The sequence below is a fragment of the Canis lupus genome, chromosome X (assembly GCF_011100685.1).
Source record: "Canis lupus familiaris isolate Mischka breed German Shepherd chromosome X, alternate assembly UU_Cfam_GSD_1.0, whole genome shotgun sequence".
NCBI lineage: Eukaryota > Metazoa > Chordata > Mammalia > Carnivora > Canidae > Canis > Canis lupus.
Genome location: NC_049260.1, coordinates 11,844,485 through 11,861,526, shown reverse-complemented (window position 1 = coordinate 11,861,526; position 17,042 = coordinate 11,844,485). Strand labels below are relative to the sequence as shown.

Below are 17,042 nucleotides of genomic sequence, written 5' to 3'. Positions count from 1 at the left end.
TAGCAGGTTTGTGACTGTCTTAGGTTGGGTTTCCCAGCTTGAGAAGAAGATTCTCGTACAAATGTTTCATTGAGGGACGAAGTCAGGCAAAGGGGAGTGAGGGAAGCAGGGTTGGCAGGGGAAAGAGTTAAGTAAGGTGTGGTCTCTGTTGGAAACTTGGCCTTCAGCTTGATCCCACTGGGCTCTCCGGGGCCTGATGTGTATCACAGTTGGTCACACCTTGAACGAAGAGGACTGGACTTTTGTAACCCCACGTCAGTCAGCCACTGGCTGTGGACTGCCCCAGAGTGTGGGAAGACATTCTCTCCTGATTGAGGCACCTCTCCTTTTGCCAAAGGCAGTGCACAAGGAAGCAGCTGTTGGTTTTTAACAGCGATGACTCAGGCTAACTGGGGGCCGGGTGGCTCTGCCTGGTGGAGCTGGTCTGCACAGGACCCCAGCGGCAGGACCCCAGCGACATCCACTAGAGTGGGGCAGATAGCCCTTTCCTGTGAAGGGTCAGATAGTCTTTGCGGGTCTCTGTTGCAACTACCCGGTTCTGCCCTTGCAGCATCAAAGCAGCCGTGGATTATACATAGACAAATGGTGCCTGTGTTCCAACGAAGACTTATTTATCAAAAACAGTTCACTGACTCTGGTGCTATAGTGAGGCTTAAACATGAGTGAGTATATGTACATTTCCTAGCCTAGGCTACTAGGTACTGCAGACATGAAATATATCGTAGCTCTTCTTGTGATTGTTTCAAAAAAGAAGAGAGATAAACCAGGGTAGAAAAGCAGGTCGTACTGGACTGTATTAAAGAGGTTAAGTTTCTTCCCCAGCACTGGGGGAGACTTAAAGGAGATTTATCAGGGGGTGACATGGTCAGAGTGGTAAGAAAATTAATTGGGAACCATACTGAAATATGACCCCTGCATTCACCTGAGTGCGACTGCTCTGGCCAAGTCGAACAGGACCACTACCTAACTGCCAAATGCAGTCCTTATTGCATTGGGTCACTGAAGCCTTAGACGAGGTTTACAAGTTTTCTTTAAAATGCCGTTTTTCATTGGCTTCCGCCTTGTCCTGCTCTTCTGGACTTCTTTGACCTCTTTCTCTCTCTGAATCATCTTTCTCTACTCTGTATGGGACCACCTAGGCCTTTGTTTTTGGCCCTCTTTCCTTTATTTTTTTATGAAAGATTTATTTATTTATTCATGAGACACACACACACACACACACACACACACAGAGGCAGAGACACAGGCAGAGGGAGAAGCAGGCTTCATGCAGGGAGCCCAATGTGGGACTCGATCCCAAGTCTCCAGGATCACGCCCTGGGCTGAAGGCGGTGCTAAACCATTGAGCCACCCAGGCTGCTCTGCTTATCTTTCTATTAGTTTGTGAGCAATAGGATTCAGCCCTGCCCATCACTTTATATTGAGCACCTTGTACAGTTTCAGAAGTAAGTCCTCAAGATTCATTGGTGAACAAATCTTGCAAAGATGATCCAAGCTACCAAAATCCTCTACTGCTCTTACTATGCAGATTAAATTAATTTCATTGAGATTAATTTTAATCTTGCCCATTTTTTTTTTGTTCAGGATCAAGATGTGCACAAAGGTAACGATGGATGACTTCCTGACAGCCCATCATGAGATGGGACACATCCAGTATGACATGGCATATGCCGCACAACCCTTCCTGCTAAGAAATGGAGCTAATGAAGGGTTCCATGAAGCTGTTGGGGAAATCATGTCACTTTCTGCAGCTACACCCAACCATTTGAAAAACATTGGTCTTCTGCCTCCTAGTTTTTTCGAAGACAGTGGTATGGACATTTTTTCATGGCTTGTTTTGGGGATTCTTTAGTTGGTTGTGGGCAAAGGTATTTATTATCACATATGGGATATATTTAATTTTGCCACATAAAGTATATGATATTTATGGGTAGCTGGAATTGCTACTGGTAAAAACATTTTTTTAAAGAATATATCACAAGGGGCACCTGGGTGGTTCAGTTGATTAAGCGTCTGACCCTTGATTTCAGCTCAGGTCATGATCTTGGGATTGTGAAATTGAGGCCCCTGTCAGGCTGGGCGTACAGCCTGCTTGCCTGCTTGGGTTTCTCCCTTTCTCTCTCCCTCTGCCCCTCCCCCCTCCCTAAAAAAATAAGAATGTATCACAACAAGCCAACTTGTGGTTTTGTATCTTTGAAAAAGGCATAAGAGAGGTGACTGAATGAATGGTCTTGGAACTCTAAGAAACATCTAACAGGGAGGGAAAAAGATGCTAAAACAGGCCCACAGAACTGAAATGGCTTATCCAAGGTCACCCAGCTAATTAGTGTTAGAATTCTGACTAGATCCTTCTGGGTCTAGGTAAAAACCACCCAAAATGTGAGAGCAGGAACATTCTAAAAACCGTTTTGCAGAGGTAGCAAACTGAAGACAAGAGGGGAAAAGTAACGAGCCTGAGGTCAAAGGCAACATAGCAGAACAAGAACCAGAGCCCTAAAGCTTTCCCCATAATATTATGCAAAGCAAAGTGTGATTTGAAATTTGAGTTCTTACAGAACAGGTGGTGGAATATCAAGACTGGATGGGACTGAAATGTTTTCTTCACCCAGCTGAAGCATAAAATTGCCCCTGTAACATCCCCTCAGCTCCATGCTATCCTTCAACATCTTTGCCCAAGGCAGCCTGTTTCTCGTTGGATGGCTGGGACTTGATGGCACATGATGAATGTTCGCAAGATCCAGATTCTTCACTGAACATGCCGTGGCTTTTGATTCTTCCTTGTAAAAGGATACTTAGAGCCAAATATGTTCTCTTCTGTACATTTCTCTCCCCTCATTTTAGTTATTTGGTTCAAAACATCAGCTCCACTGGCTGGAACGTTTGGTCAATGAGGTCAAGGTCATAAGCTCCATCATTGTGAGGGCAATTCACTGTGCCTTGATTTCTGGCTCCAGACTTTGGTAATCTCATGAAGGCCTGGGAGTAGGTCAGTGTAAAGCCATCATCACATCTGAAAGTTGCTGTAAGCACAGACCCAGTGGGTAATAGACGAGTAACAACATCCTCCCATGAAGGGAGCAGCAAAGGATAGGGAGTTCACAGCAACCACACACGTTGCCTGATTTTAAAATGTAATTTTTAAGTCAATTAACAGACATTTATTTGTTTTTATCATTTTTAAAATTTTCCCTGACACCAGGCAAAGATGATTGAATCACTAGGATAGTACTAGACGTGGTTATACCATTGGTTTGAAAAACTCTTGCTTCCTTCCTTGGCTCTACCCCTGATCTGTGAATGATGTTAAATAAATTCCTTCATTCCTTCTCTTCCTCCCTCCTTCTCTTTTCCTTGCCTACTTTCTTCTTTCAAAGATATTTACTGAGCATATAATATGTGCAAGGCATTTTTCTCAACACTAGGCACTTGGTGTGCCAAGTATTTAGTATCCCCCTGTTTACAGTTCATTGAGCTTCATTTGTACACTAGGGATAAGCTTGACTGCTTTTTTACACCACCAAATAAAGAATAAATGAGATCACATAATTTGTTAAAGCATTTTAAACTGAGGTGAAGAAGATGTCAGTATATTTAAAGTGTACTATACTTCTGATTATCCAGTGGATAGTTTCTTCTAGGGAGGCTATTTTTTGTGTTTTTCCTCCCTGGTTTACTGGCTTTTGGCCACATCTGTCTAATATTTGTTTATTTAACAAAGACTGAGAGAGGGTATTATATAGGAGACACCAGGCTAGGTATATAGTCTTGAATGAAACGTTAACTGTCACTACCTTCATGGAGCTTACAAGAATAAACAGTATGACAGTAGATGAAATAGCCCTAATTGGCTCTGATAAGAGATATTTAAGGAAGGCAGTTGACACCAATGAAAAATTGAGGATTAGGTGTTACTTGCAGGTTCATTTTACCTTGTTCTATCCTAGTCTTAACCCTCCTCCAAGTCCCTTGGCTGAGAAAATGAATATATAAGTATTATTATGTCTACTGTCAGCATTTCTCACATAATCATCCTTGTTGTAAGTATATCTTGAGGAATAATATCTTGAGATTGGAAAGTTAACACAAAACATCCACTGTCATCCTCATGTTAATATTTACCCTTTTCCATTTTACTTTCAGAAACAGAAATAAACTTCCTACTCAAACAAGCACTTACAATTGTTGGAACTCTACCATTTACTTACATGTTAGAAAAGTGGAGGTGGATGGTCTTTAAGGGTGAAATTCCCAAAGACCAGTGGATGAAAACTTGGTGGGAGATGAAGTAAGTCAATGAATATGCAATCAGTAAAATGTTTTTTCTTGTGATTTTGCCACTATCTAAAAGCATTTGATTGGCCTGTACACATACATGCACATGCACACATGCGAGACACACAGGCACACATGCTGCCTCCTTTTTATTTTTTAAGTCTCCATTTGGGTACTTTCTCCTCAGATAACATTTCCTTGGTTCCACCTTCCCCTAAGGAGGACCAGGTGACACAACTTCTCATGGTTCATCTTAAGTGCTCAGTCACCCAATAAACTGTGATTTTTTAGGCAAAGCACTGGGGATCCAATACTGATCATTTCAGATGTTTTCTTTGACTTCAAAGAATTTTTAGTCTATGGAGGGATGTGGGAAATGAAACCATGGCGATGTGTTCTGTTGTGTTGGGAATGTATGGGGATCCATGAACATCCAAGGCAAGATCCAAAGCCCAATCTGATGGGTCACATGAGGAGAGGCATCTGAGTTGAGCTCTGAGAAAGAGGTGGGAGTTGGCCAGGTGTATGTAGAGGGGAACAGAGAGAATTCCAGGCTAGTGAGAGCCTGGCACTTTTGGGAAACAGATGATGATCCCTTTCAATAGTTTCAGCACTATATTCTTCATTGCAGTAGCCCAAGTACCTTGCACGGTGCCTGGGATGTACAGGTATGAATCAATGGGTTTGGGAAGAAAGAATTGCAAGAGAAGACAGATATGAAGGGAAGGAAGGAAGGAAGGAAGGAAGGAAGGAAGGAAGGAAGGAAGGAAGGAAGGAAGGAAGGAAGGAAGGAAAGAAAGAAGGAAAGGAAAGGCAAGAAGGAAGAAGGGAGGAAGGAAGGGGAAGAGGAAGAATAATCTTTCCATCCTCTATTAGTCAGACTCCTGTCAATTATTTTTGCTTTGTTTTTCTTATTTTTCCTTTCTGTGGTGAAGATCTACCCATATAACATTCAGTCCTGTATCCGTTAGTCTAAGTCAGTGCCACTGTTCTGCCAAGATTCTCTGTTGACATAAATCCTACCTGGGAGGAAGGAGGCAGCAGTGATAATGACTATTTCTAGCATTTAAGTATTACTGAATTTGTATCTGAAGTGATTCCACAATCCAAAAGGACAAATGTCTTAAGATTAAATAATGCCAAATACATGGTTTCCCTACTTTTTTTTTAACCTTTTTTTTCTGATTGAATTAATTATTGATCCCTTTTAAAAGTTTATTTTGAAAGGTAAATGGTACCAGGCCCTTAAAATCATTCATTGTGCATTAATCACTCCATTAATTCAACAAATATACATGCAGCCTTTCCTTAGCACTAGGCACCATGCTTGACACTGGAACTATAAAGGTGACAGGGACAGCCCCACCCTCCAGGAGCTCCAGTCCTCAGGGCTCAGAAGAAGCTGTGTGTGAAGACTTGTAAAACACAGAGAGAAATGCCAAAGGAGCACAGCTAGAGAAGGCTGCGGGGGCTGGAGGGGCTCACTGTGCCAGCGGGTGGGTGGGATTGGAGGCAGGCCTCACAGAGGAGCGGGCCCTCGAGCTAGCCTTGAAGAATTGGTAAGATGTCAATTTTACAAAATTCTGTCTGCCAGGAGCACATGAAATGTGGTGCCAAAGAGGGATTATGAAGACTTTCACTGTACATTTTTGGCCACACAATGCTCTTTATTAAATTAGTGTATTGAAGATGCAGCCGTTTTGCAGCGGTAGATTCTGGATGAATTTAAAAAGAGAGAGATCGCCACATCAGGGCTATATTCTGTAATTTTTTTTACACTGTTTGTATTTCACCTGATAAGCAATTCCAGTCTAAATGCCATTGGCAGACAAAACCACACTAGCTGCATCCAACTGTACCTTCCTGTGACAAGTGCCTCCTGGCTCATGTATCTGCTTTTTTCCCCAAAGGCGAAATATAGTCGGGGTGGTGGAACCTGTGCCCCATGATGAAACATACTGCGACCCTGCATCTCTGTTCCATGTTGCTAATGATTACTCATTCATCAGGTAAGTGACGGTTTTCTTCTCACTGTTTAACTTCCAGGCTTTGTGAACAGCTGTGCTAATGGCAAAGAAATAGGGATCCATGAAGTAATAACTATAATTTCTCTCCCTATTTCTACTCTCTTTCCCCCTAGAACCTCAAAACAGATCATTAATTTTAATTCAGTTTAACTCAGCATGATTTATTGGGTCCAATAAAACTTACGTGAAATCTCTTCTCCACCATGAAGGAATTCATAGTATCCTTGGGGGAAATAAAATCATCTTTGTTTGTCTTCTTGTTACTGGCAGTGTTCAGAGTAACTGTAATGGAGTATTTTTAATTTGAAGTCCAAAAAATTCTGTTCTTTACCTATTAGTCTCAGATCTTGAATTTGCTGAACCTCAAGTTTTTTTTTATTTGGAAGATAGAAATAATATTGGCCTGCCATAAGAATCAATTGGCATTGTTTATATGAAAGGGCCATAAGTATATAAAACACAATACAAATGTGAACTAACATGTAACATAGTGATAGTGCCTTAGTAATCAACTGATACATAAATACAAGTGGGTTATGATGAGTCTGTAGGATTCATATTTTGGTCTTTCTGGAGAAAGAGGTTGGACTAATATCTCTTTGGTTACTAGAGCCTCAGAATTTATTTTTTATTTTTTTATTTTTTAGCCTCAGAATTTAAATATATGCCTCAATCTATGAGTCTAGCAAAGTAACTAAACACAGGACTGCTCTCTTGTTTGTCTATTTTACAGATACTACACAAGGACCATTTATCAATTCCAGTTTCAAGAAGCCCTTTGTCAAATAGCTAAACATGAAGGTCCCCTACACAAGTGTGATATCTCCAATTCCAGTGAAGCTGGGCAGAAGCTGCTGTAAGAAATACTTCAAGGGGTACCTGGGGGCTCAATTGGTTGAGCGTCCAACTCTTGGTTTCGGCTCGGGTTGTGATCTCATGGTGGTGGGGTTGAGCCCTGCATCGGGCTCCTCTCTCAGCAAGGAGTCTGCTTGAAGAATCTCTTCCTCTGCCCCTCCCCCTAATAGTCCTCTCTCTCTTTCAGATACATAGGTGAATTTCTCTCTCTCTCTCTCTCTTTTAAAGAAATACTTCAAAATGTTTAACCTCTCCTGCTATCCAGTATTACTCACTTCCATGCCTAGGTTTGAATTTGATTTCCTTGTTCTAAAAAGAAAAAATTTGAACTCAAAATGTCCTCATCCACAAATTAAATATTTATTTAATGGTCACACAGGAACCTAGACCATGTGATGGCTGGACAGTCTATCTCCTCTCCATATCATAACTAACTGCAGAACTCCCTTTGTAGTCATTGGAAGGAAAGAGATTGAAGGATGAATATATCCATTAACCTGCCTTATTTTCTTATCTGCCTGGAGCAAACTTAGCCAAGCCAAAGAGGAGAAACCATAAATCACAGTGTAAATATGTGTACATCTGGAATTCCTCAAAAAGCCCTGAACCCACCCTTCCCTTTTTTCATGTAGTGAAATGCTGAAACTTGGAAAATCAAAACCCTGGACCTACGCTTTGGAAATTGTTGTAGGAGCAAAGAATATGGATGTAAGACCACTGCTTAACTACTTTGAACCCTTGTTTACCTGGCTGAAAGAGCAAAATAGGAATTCTTTTGTGGGATGGAACACTGACTGGAGTCCATGTGAGTACATTGAGTTGACACATTTAAAATGACTCCCTTTCTGCTTCCCCTAGCCTCCTCCAGTCCATTTCATGGGGCCATGACACAGCCGAGTATGTTTTTCCTCTATGTAGACCCTGCTTCTGACTGTGCTATGGTGGCAGCTTCCATTTTATTGGGGAGGAAGCACATTTGTTGAGCACCTAAGTATATATTGGGCATGACGAAAACTACACACACACACACACACACACACATTTTCTCTCTCTTTTTTCAAAAATGTATTTATTATTCATGAGAGACACATAGAGAGAGAGAGAGGCAGAGATGCAGGCAGAGGGAGAAGCAGGCTCCATGCAGGGAGCCTGATGTGGGACTTGATCCCAGGTCTCCAGGATCATGCCCTGGGCTGAAGGCGGCGCTAAACCGCTGAGCCACCCGGGCTGCAATCTCTCTTTCAAGTCTGCTTTATTAGCCCCATATTTAAAATAAAAGAGTATAACACTCCCCAACCCACTGCACTCAAATCCTGCTCTTCAAAGACAAATTTTTTAAAATCAATTTTAATGCTATTACCTCTTCTTTCTGGCAGTTACACTCATTTCTGAACATTTTTGTTTATATTGTTGCATTATTGGTCAGTTTTACGCATGCATCTCTTACTCCTCCACCTCCCTTTCTCATCTACCAATAAAGTTTTAATATTTTTTATTTTTTTATTTTATTTTTTATTTTTTAAAGATCATTCATTCATTCATTCATTCATCCATGAGAGAAATAGAGAGAGAGAGAGAGAGAGGCAGAGACACAGGCAGAGGGAGAAGCAGGCTCCATTCAGGAAGCCTGATGTGGGATTTGATCCCAGGTCTCCAGGATCAAGCCCTGGACCGAAGGCAGGTGCTAAACCGCTGAGCCACCCAGGAATCCCCTTAATAATTTTTATAAGAAATTATCAGTATTTATATCATAATGCCTGAAGAGCCAAGTAATGTACTATTTTAAATCCTTTCTTATGTAGCTCTTTGTCCTGGAGTTTCTACTGCCTTGTTTTTTTAGTGTCTAATTTGCTATCAACATTGCATTTATCTTTTCCAGGTATTTCAACATATCTATTTTTTTCAGTCTTATTTTTTTCCTAAAGATTTCCCTCTTAGAGTCTTCCATTCTTCTGTCTCAATCTGGACCACACAGTTTTCATCCTGAGTCATCCATCCTTTTGCTGCTTTCCTGGGTTGAACTCATTGCTTCCTGGATTCCATGTCTTCTTTCTTGGATCACCTCTTGTTTTGCTGCACCAGAGCCTCCAATGACTTTCTAAGCAAGAGCATGTGGGGTAGGAGGATCAACTATGTCCCACAGTGGCTTTAACCATATGTTGACTTTCATTCTCCTTGTTTTCAGTATGGTATCTTCTTCTCACCCCCAGCTGTACTCGAATCCCAAGCCTTTCTGGGATTCTCTGGGACTTTTGGGGTCTGTGCTCCCCCAATATACACACTAGGCCATGGCTTCCTGACACTTGAGAAAGCACTTACCCCTCCTCCATTACTTCTCATTTTCAAAAAATGTATTTATACCTGTTAATAAAATTCCTTTACTGTAACTTTGGTGGGATCTTGGGAAGGCAAGGAATTAAATGCACATGGTTGATCTGTCATCTGTAACAGTCTGTGATTTCTCTTTAATCAGACGCTGACCAAAGCATTAAAGTGAGGATAAGCCTAAAATCAGCTCTTGGAGAAAAAGCAGTGAGTATTCTGGACAGTGTGTTCATTACTTATTTTTTTTAAAAAAGATTTATTTATTTATTTATTTATTTGAGAGAGTGCACATGGAGGGGCAGAGGGAGAAGGAAAAGGAGAGAAGCAGACTCCCGGGGGGGTGTGTGTGTGTGGAATCTGACTCTGGGGCTCTATCTCATGACCCTGAGATCATGATCTGAGCCACCCAGGCACCCCCGTCCTTTACTTCTTAATGCACTCCCTTAAACAGGACCAATAAGCCTATTCCAGTGTGGTCTAAAAGAAAACAGGCCACATGTTTCTTTTAAAATCTCAAGCTCAGATTCTGGCCTTTGGCTCTTGGGGTTTTTCTTTTTTCTTTTCTTTCTTTTTTTTTTTCTTTTTTTTTTTTTTTTTAGTAACATTCCTTATTGGATTGGTATGTCTATTTTTTCCTTGTTACTTTCAAGGTGTTATGAAGATCAATGAGAAACATCCAATCTTAAATATCAAGTGTTCACCCTCTTTAAAAAAAAATTTTTTTTGTTTATTTGAGAAAGAGAGAGAACAAGCAGGGGGAGCGGCAGTGGGAGAAGCAGGCTCCCTATTGAGCAGGGGGCTTGATTCCAGAACCCCAGCTTCATGACCTGATCCAAAGGCAGAGGCTTAACTGATTGAGTCACCCAGGTGCCCCAAGTGTCCACCCTCTTAATTCACTCTTACCACCATTACTTGTATTTGAGGAAGAGGACAAGGTTATATTTTGAGAGATTGTTTTCAGAAGTCGAGTAGTTTTGCTTTGCTTTGTTTTAGTCAATCATTCATATCCTGGGAACTTGTTAAAAATATCAAATCTTATCCCCCAACCCTGGACCTGCTTAATCCAAATCTGCATTTTCAACAAGTCACAAGACTGGGAAGCTCTGATTTACAGCACAGTTTCTCAAACCTGGCCGCACCCTGGGGTCACATGGGATGCTTTAAAAATATTAAAGCTCGAGTCCCACTCCCAGAGATTCTGACTTAATTGTTTGGCAGTGTAGCATCAAGAGTTCTAAAAGTTCTGCAGGTGATTCTAATTACAGCCAAAGTTGAGAACTACTGATGTATATCTGCATTGGGGGCTGCCCAAATGTTTCATGGAAAACCAAATTCCTCACATCTGAGTGTGAATTTCTTATAGCAGCTATTGCTCTGATAGACACCTGTCTCGGGCTAGCCAGGCCGAAGAAGCAGTGGCTTTGGGAAAAAGGAGAAAACAGGGCATCCCCAGACAGATGGGCAGCACAGGAGGCCATGCAGGATGAGAAGGACGGTCAGGTGGAGCAGTCCAGGGCGCTATAGAAAATTGTGGTTTGCATTGGGTAGAGCCCAAGATTACATTTCTACCCTTTTCCTTTTCCTGGCAAGTTAAATATTCCCTAAGGCTCCACAGTAGTTAGAGTGTCATTTTCCTAGCTAAGTAAGACAGCTAAACATAGATAACACAGTAGGAGTAAAAAAATGAACATGTAAGAAAGAAAGAATAAAAATGAAGGTGCATCACTTCCCAAACTTTAAGCGTTCCGATTTCTAGTTCTTAACCATCGTTGAATGTTTGTGGGATTATTTCTCCATCATCTTTTTATTAGCTCTTGATGCTATGAGGCCTGTTGGCTGAGCAGCAGGCTGCTCGGGTGAAACCGGCCCCATGCTTTAGCACAACTAGACATCAGGCCAGAGTACGGGCAGTTCGAGCTGTTGCATGGCCAAGTCCACCTGGATCTTTGGCATTGTTTTGTGAACTCAACCTTTACTTACAGTAACCAGAATATTCATAGTAGCAATATTAATAACATTATTATTATTATGAAAGCAGCTTTTCTTCCATACCTGAGTGGTATTGAGCTGAAGTTAATAATTCTTTTGTGAAACCTTGTCAATTGTTTTTTTCTAAATGAGAGAGAGAGAGAGGGGCAACATTTGAGCCATTCACTGATCTCTACTGCCAGCTACTGGAGGAGAGTGAATGCTTTTTTTCCCCCTCTTTTTGCAAATATTCATCGGGTATGCAAATACACCAGCTGTTGGTTTAGCACTCAAAGACCAGAACAAATTACCTTGTTTCCAAACACTTATTTTTCCCTTCGAACCTCAAGTTTCTTTTTCTTTTACACTTGTACATATCTGAGAACTCACTATAAACATAGTAAAAGCTCTGCATCTTTGTCTACAACACATGGACTTTTTTTTGTCTTAAGCCAATTTTTAAATTTCAAGTATAACTAACGAACAGTGTCATATTAGTCTCAGGTGTACAATACATGGACATTTGAACCAAACCCATGACTCGCATAACTCCCATCTACAAACCTGCCCCCAGGATGTTTATTTCAGCTCCTACCAAACTGAAGTCAAGGGATCGGTGAAGGGGGCCTCAAAGCACAGGTGCGTGACCAGCAAGGTTATCGCCGCCTGGGAGCTTGTTAGACATACAAATTCTCGGGTCTCCTCCCAGACCTTCTGAATTAGAAACTCAGGAGGGTAGGGCCCACTATTCAATGGTTTAACCGGTATTCAGTGGTTTAACAAGCCCTCCAGGTGCGGCTGGTGCTCACCCAAGGAGGAGGTCACTGACTAATGAAGAGTAAGATTCTCTGGAGTGAGTATTAGAGCATTTAAAAATACTCCTGGAATAGGAGGTTTTGAGTGTATCCTATGACCCCTACTGAGCAGTCCTTCTCTTTTGTATTTGCAGTATGAATGGAATAACAATGAAATGTACTTGTTCCGGTCATCTATTGCATATGCCATGAGACAGTATTTTTCAGAAGTCAAAAACCAGACGATTCCTTTTGTGTGAGTTGATTCTCTGTGCTCTCGAGTTACTCCAACCAGGACTTCTCTTTCTCTTGGGTCTGAGAAGATATTATGTTTAAACTTTTATTCAAGTGAAATGAAGAACAACCTCCTAATGACTTTGAAACATCTATGCTATCCTGGAACTCAGGCCATTTTCTTTAGGGAGGACCGTGACTTACTTGACTTGTAGATTGCAAGAGCCTTGTTCTCTCTCCCCCACTCCTCCCTTCTTCTTTCCCTTCCTCTCCCCTCTTTCTGCCCCCACTCCCACCCTCCACCAGATGCTTCCTCCACCCTCGAGACTGACAGGAAAAGGCAGACATCTCTGCCTTCATCGAACTTGCATTCTAATATGTGCTTCATGTGTGTTACAATCAGCAAAATATGTTAAGTGAAATATAGTAGAATGAGATGGTGACAAGCTGGAGGGAGGAAAGGACCAAATTACTTTTGGTGTCTAGAGGTCAGCCTTAACTGCAACGGTCAGAAAAGGCCTCATGAACCCTTGAGCAGACAACTGAAGCAGAGAGGGCGCCAGCAAGGCAGACGGATGAAGGGGAAGGTAGCAGGTGGAAAGGTCCTGAGGCACGGATATCCTCCCCCTGTTGAAGGAACAGCAAGGAGGCCAATGAGGCTGGAGCAGTGAGCTCCTAGAAGACAAGTAGGAGCTGTGGCCAGGGCGGTAGTGGGCCATGGGGGTGGGAAGGGGACGAGAATGTTTGCGTGGGCCTCGCAAGCCAGCCGTTCCAAGGACGTTGGCTTTCTTCTGAGTGAGAGGGGCTGGGAGCCACAGGGTCTGCTTTAGCTTCTGTTAGGATCCCTGTGGCAACTGGGAGAGCGCAGTCTTGTCCCACTGTCCCGGAAAGCCCACTCCTTCCCCCCCCAGCTGTGGGTGTAACACGCCGGGGTCTGCAGCGTGGAGCAGGGTGGAGGATCCGAACACACCACATCTGTTCATGGTACTGAGCCATCACTGCCCACAGTGGGGTTTATCACAGTCCTGGCCACGCCCCCCAACCGGTGGTTCCTCACTGCTTTTCTGGCTGCTTTCAGTTCGACACCATTCTGTCATTAAGAAGAAACCGGGGTTCACACAGGGGGCAGAACAAATCGTGCCAATAGTGTGTTATCACAACTTAGGTCACTGAGTTCAAGTGCTTTGGGAAGAGCTAAGGATTTGGGGACAATCCCCTCCTTCCGTTGTTTGCACTCACTCATGTCTCTTGACTTCGTCCTGTGACGCATCCCCCACCCCAGCTCCCTTTCCACTGGCAAGGGAAGCACCCAGTCTCTGTTGTGTCCTTGGCCACGAGCGAAGGTGTTTCCTTTGTTTCTCTGCAGGGAGGATAACGTGTGGGTGAGCGATTTGAAACCAAGAATCTCCTTCAACTTCTTTGTCACTTCACCTGGAAATGTGTCTGACATCATTCCCAGAACTGAAGTTGAAGAGGCCATCAGGTGATTTTATTTTCAAACAAACTGTAAGGGTGGGGGTAGGTAACAAAAGCCACCACAACAGTCACTGGTGGTTTAGTGTGCTTTGTGCCCGGCACTATTCTCAGCCATTTACAGCTTAAAAACGTGGGGTTTAATTCCAGAAGGATCTCCTAGTAAGGGAACTCTCTTGATTTGGACTACTCTGGATGCAGGCCCTTCAACAGTATCTGAACATAAGTAGTTCATTTGGGAGGTGATCTCAAGAAGCTCTGAGAAAGCATAGGGGACAGAGGATGGAAGGAAGGTGATAAATGACGTGTTACCGAGCAAGGGACCACTGCTGGGGAATTCTGGGAGACTGAGCAGAATGTGCACCTGAATTGTCCCGTCAGTGCTGGTGTATTTATCCATCACCTCCCACCAGTCACTGGTTGAGAACTGCCCGACAGGTGATGTGACTTCTTCAGCATTTCTGGCTTGCAGGCCGGGCAGGCCCTTGTGGCCTGAGAATACTCTCGGGCAGAGGCAGCAGGTACCGGCTGCAGAGAGTCCGGCCTGCACGCACGGAGAATGGTAGATGCAGAAGGGTCACGGACACATTTTGCCACCATTTGCTATAGGGACTTGGATGAAGGAATCATTTTAGCAACCAGAGTCTGAAATGAGGTAGGCAAGAATAGGATTCCTTAGGCATTGGTTGGCCTTCACACTAGGAGAGGGACTTGCTATGGGCAGTGGGCATCTGGAAGGAACGACTGGCCCAATGTGCCTCATCTGTTTCCCCAAACAGCAGGAGTGAAGAATGGATAGATGTAGATGTTTTCCCTTGTCACCAAAAAACAAAACAAAACAAAACAAAACAAAAAGCTGAAGATACCCGCTGCTATGGGGGAGTTCACTAGGTGGCCCTCTTGAGCTGCTGTTCATCTTTGGAAGCAAATCTAAGACCCGCCCGGGAAAGTGTGTCTGGAAAATCTGGCTTAGTTGCAGTATACAACCCACCCACGCACAGAGCCTTCACTGCCTGCCTCCAAATGACTTGTTTTTGTCTTGGGGAAAAGTGCCAGCTGAGATCATCATAAAAGAGCCTAGCCCTCCTTGTGAGCTGCAGGGGCTCTCAAACTTACTGCTTCCAGAAGGACTTGACACACTTTCAGGCTGAGGTTACATGGCTAATTCTGCTTCGACTGATGTCCCTCTCTCCTTCTGATCTCCTGACCTGCACTACACCCAAGGGTAGAAGGACGGGCTGCCAGACACTTTGGCTTTCAATCCAGAATATTCTCACTTTCCCTATTTTGTTTTAAAAATAATCTTCATCCTCTTTTGCTCGATAAAATTTAGCTATATCCCCTCCCGGTGCTGGAGAAATTGGCGAAGGCCCCTCTCCTGTGTTCCTCCCTTGCCTCCAAAGGTCAATGCCTTTTTAAAAAGAGATTTTATTTATTTATTCATGAGACACACATACACACACACACACAGAGAGAAGCAGAGACAGAGAAGCAGGCTCCACGCAGGGAGACCAATGCAGGACTTGATCCCGGGACTCCAGGATCATGCCCTGGGCAGAAGGCAGGCGCTAAACTGCTGAGCCACCCAGGTGTCCCAGGTCAAGACCTGGGTATAGGACCCAACGATTGATTTGCAGAAGAGATGTACCCAATTGTCCTTTTCCATTATCTGATATAAAGTCATTGTAGACATACTCTGACAGAAGGGAAATTCTTGCCAAATAGGTTGACTTAACCTTTACAGCACAGCAGTCACAAATGAACAAGTGCCAGCCAGTTGCACATTTCCACACTCGCAACCCAATTTTCCAAGGAAGCTGTTGCCAGACCTAATCTAGGCTGCAGGACATGAAAGGTGCCTAATTGTCAAATCTCCTGTCTTTCATTGGACCTGGTTATCTGCTTTGAGTTCACCGCTATTTAAGGTATATATTCTTAGGATAAGCCTTATCAAGTCCTTTCAGGGGCCAATGATGTAAGAAGTAAATCATTACACACTGTTTTGTTTAGCTTAAGTGTTTTGCTTTTTGGAAATAGGATGTACCGGAGCCGTATCAATGATGTTTTCCGCCTGGATGACAACAGCCTGGAGTTTCTGGGGATTCAGCCAACACTGGGACCCCCTTATGAGCCACCTGTCACCATCTGGCTGATTGTTTTTGGGGTCGTGATGGGAGTGGTGGTGGTTGGTATTGTCCTGCTCATCTTCTCTGGGATCAGGAATCGAAGGAAGTAAGTGACCTTTCCTCGACTTACCTATTTCAAAACAGAAAGGTTTAGGGAAAACTAACTGGCAAATTTGCAGTAAGTGGTAGGCTGTATGAGCCAACTACTTATTTGGACAATTTTGCACCTAAATATGCAGTGTCTGAGATTTCCCAGGTTTCATCAGCACTTTGCCTTCTTATCAAGTGCCGGCCCACAGTCGACGCCCAGCCTGGGGTTTCGAGTGTGCCCTGGTAAACTCCATCCTGGCCACAGCGTCCCCTCCCTACTGCCAAGAAGCCCTGAAAACTCAGCAGGTGTGAGCAGGCCTGAGCCGTGAGCAGGCCGGCTCAGGGGGCTGTCCTCACTCATAGTCTTCCTTGGTCTAGAAATGAAGTGGTACAGCAATGGTTGGCACTGTGAAATCCTTCAAGAATGAGCTCTAAGATTTGCTCCATACAGCTGCCCTTCCATCCCCTTCTTTCCCCCTCAGGTGGCCCAGCTCCCTGTCATCCCCTTAGCTCGTGGGCCCCAGTACTTCTCATTCGTCCTTAAGTTGAAGATCCAAGTTCATGGAGGATTTAAATTGTCAGAGACCTGATTTATACTCATGCTCTGCCACTAGTTGTCTTTTCTGACATTGAGAAATCACTGGCTTTCGCTGGGCTTCTGTAATTAAGGTGAATATTCTGTAGTACCTGACAAAACTCTGTGTGCATCCAGGTTGCTTAAACGTGTTCCTGATGGAATTTTGACATGCACTGGTCTAGTCTGACCGATTCTTCACCATAGAGATTTTTAGTTCCCTAAGGTGGCTTCAGTTTAAAAAAAATAGGCATTGAATAGAAGACATTCATATTATTAGAATTTTAAAAATATGGAAGGGGGG

The 17,042-nt window shown here is 43.3% G+C and overlaps 1 protein-coding gene across 1 annotated transcript in view; it reads left to right on the top strand.

The window, feature by feature from the left end:
• Nucleotides 1–17,042, top strand: part of ACE2 (angiotensin I converting enzyme 2) — a 38,815-nt gene that overhangs the window by 21,087 nt on the left and 686 nt on the right. The window contains 9 exon segments of the mRNA NM_001165260.1: nucleotides 1,585–1,811; nucleotides 4,141–4,285; nucleotides 6,183–6,281; nucleotides 7,033–7,155; nucleotides 7,787–7,959; nucleotides 9,628–9,686; nucleotides 12,397–12,497; nucleotides 13,842–13,958; nucleotides 15,986–16,180. Coding sequence (NP_001158732.1) covers nucleotides 1,585–1,811; nucleotides 4,141–4,285; nucleotides 6,183–6,281; nucleotides 7,033–7,155; nucleotides 7,787–7,959; nucleotides 9,628–9,686; nucleotides 12,397–12,497; nucleotides 13,842–13,958; nucleotides 15,986–16,180 — 1,239 coding nt within the window.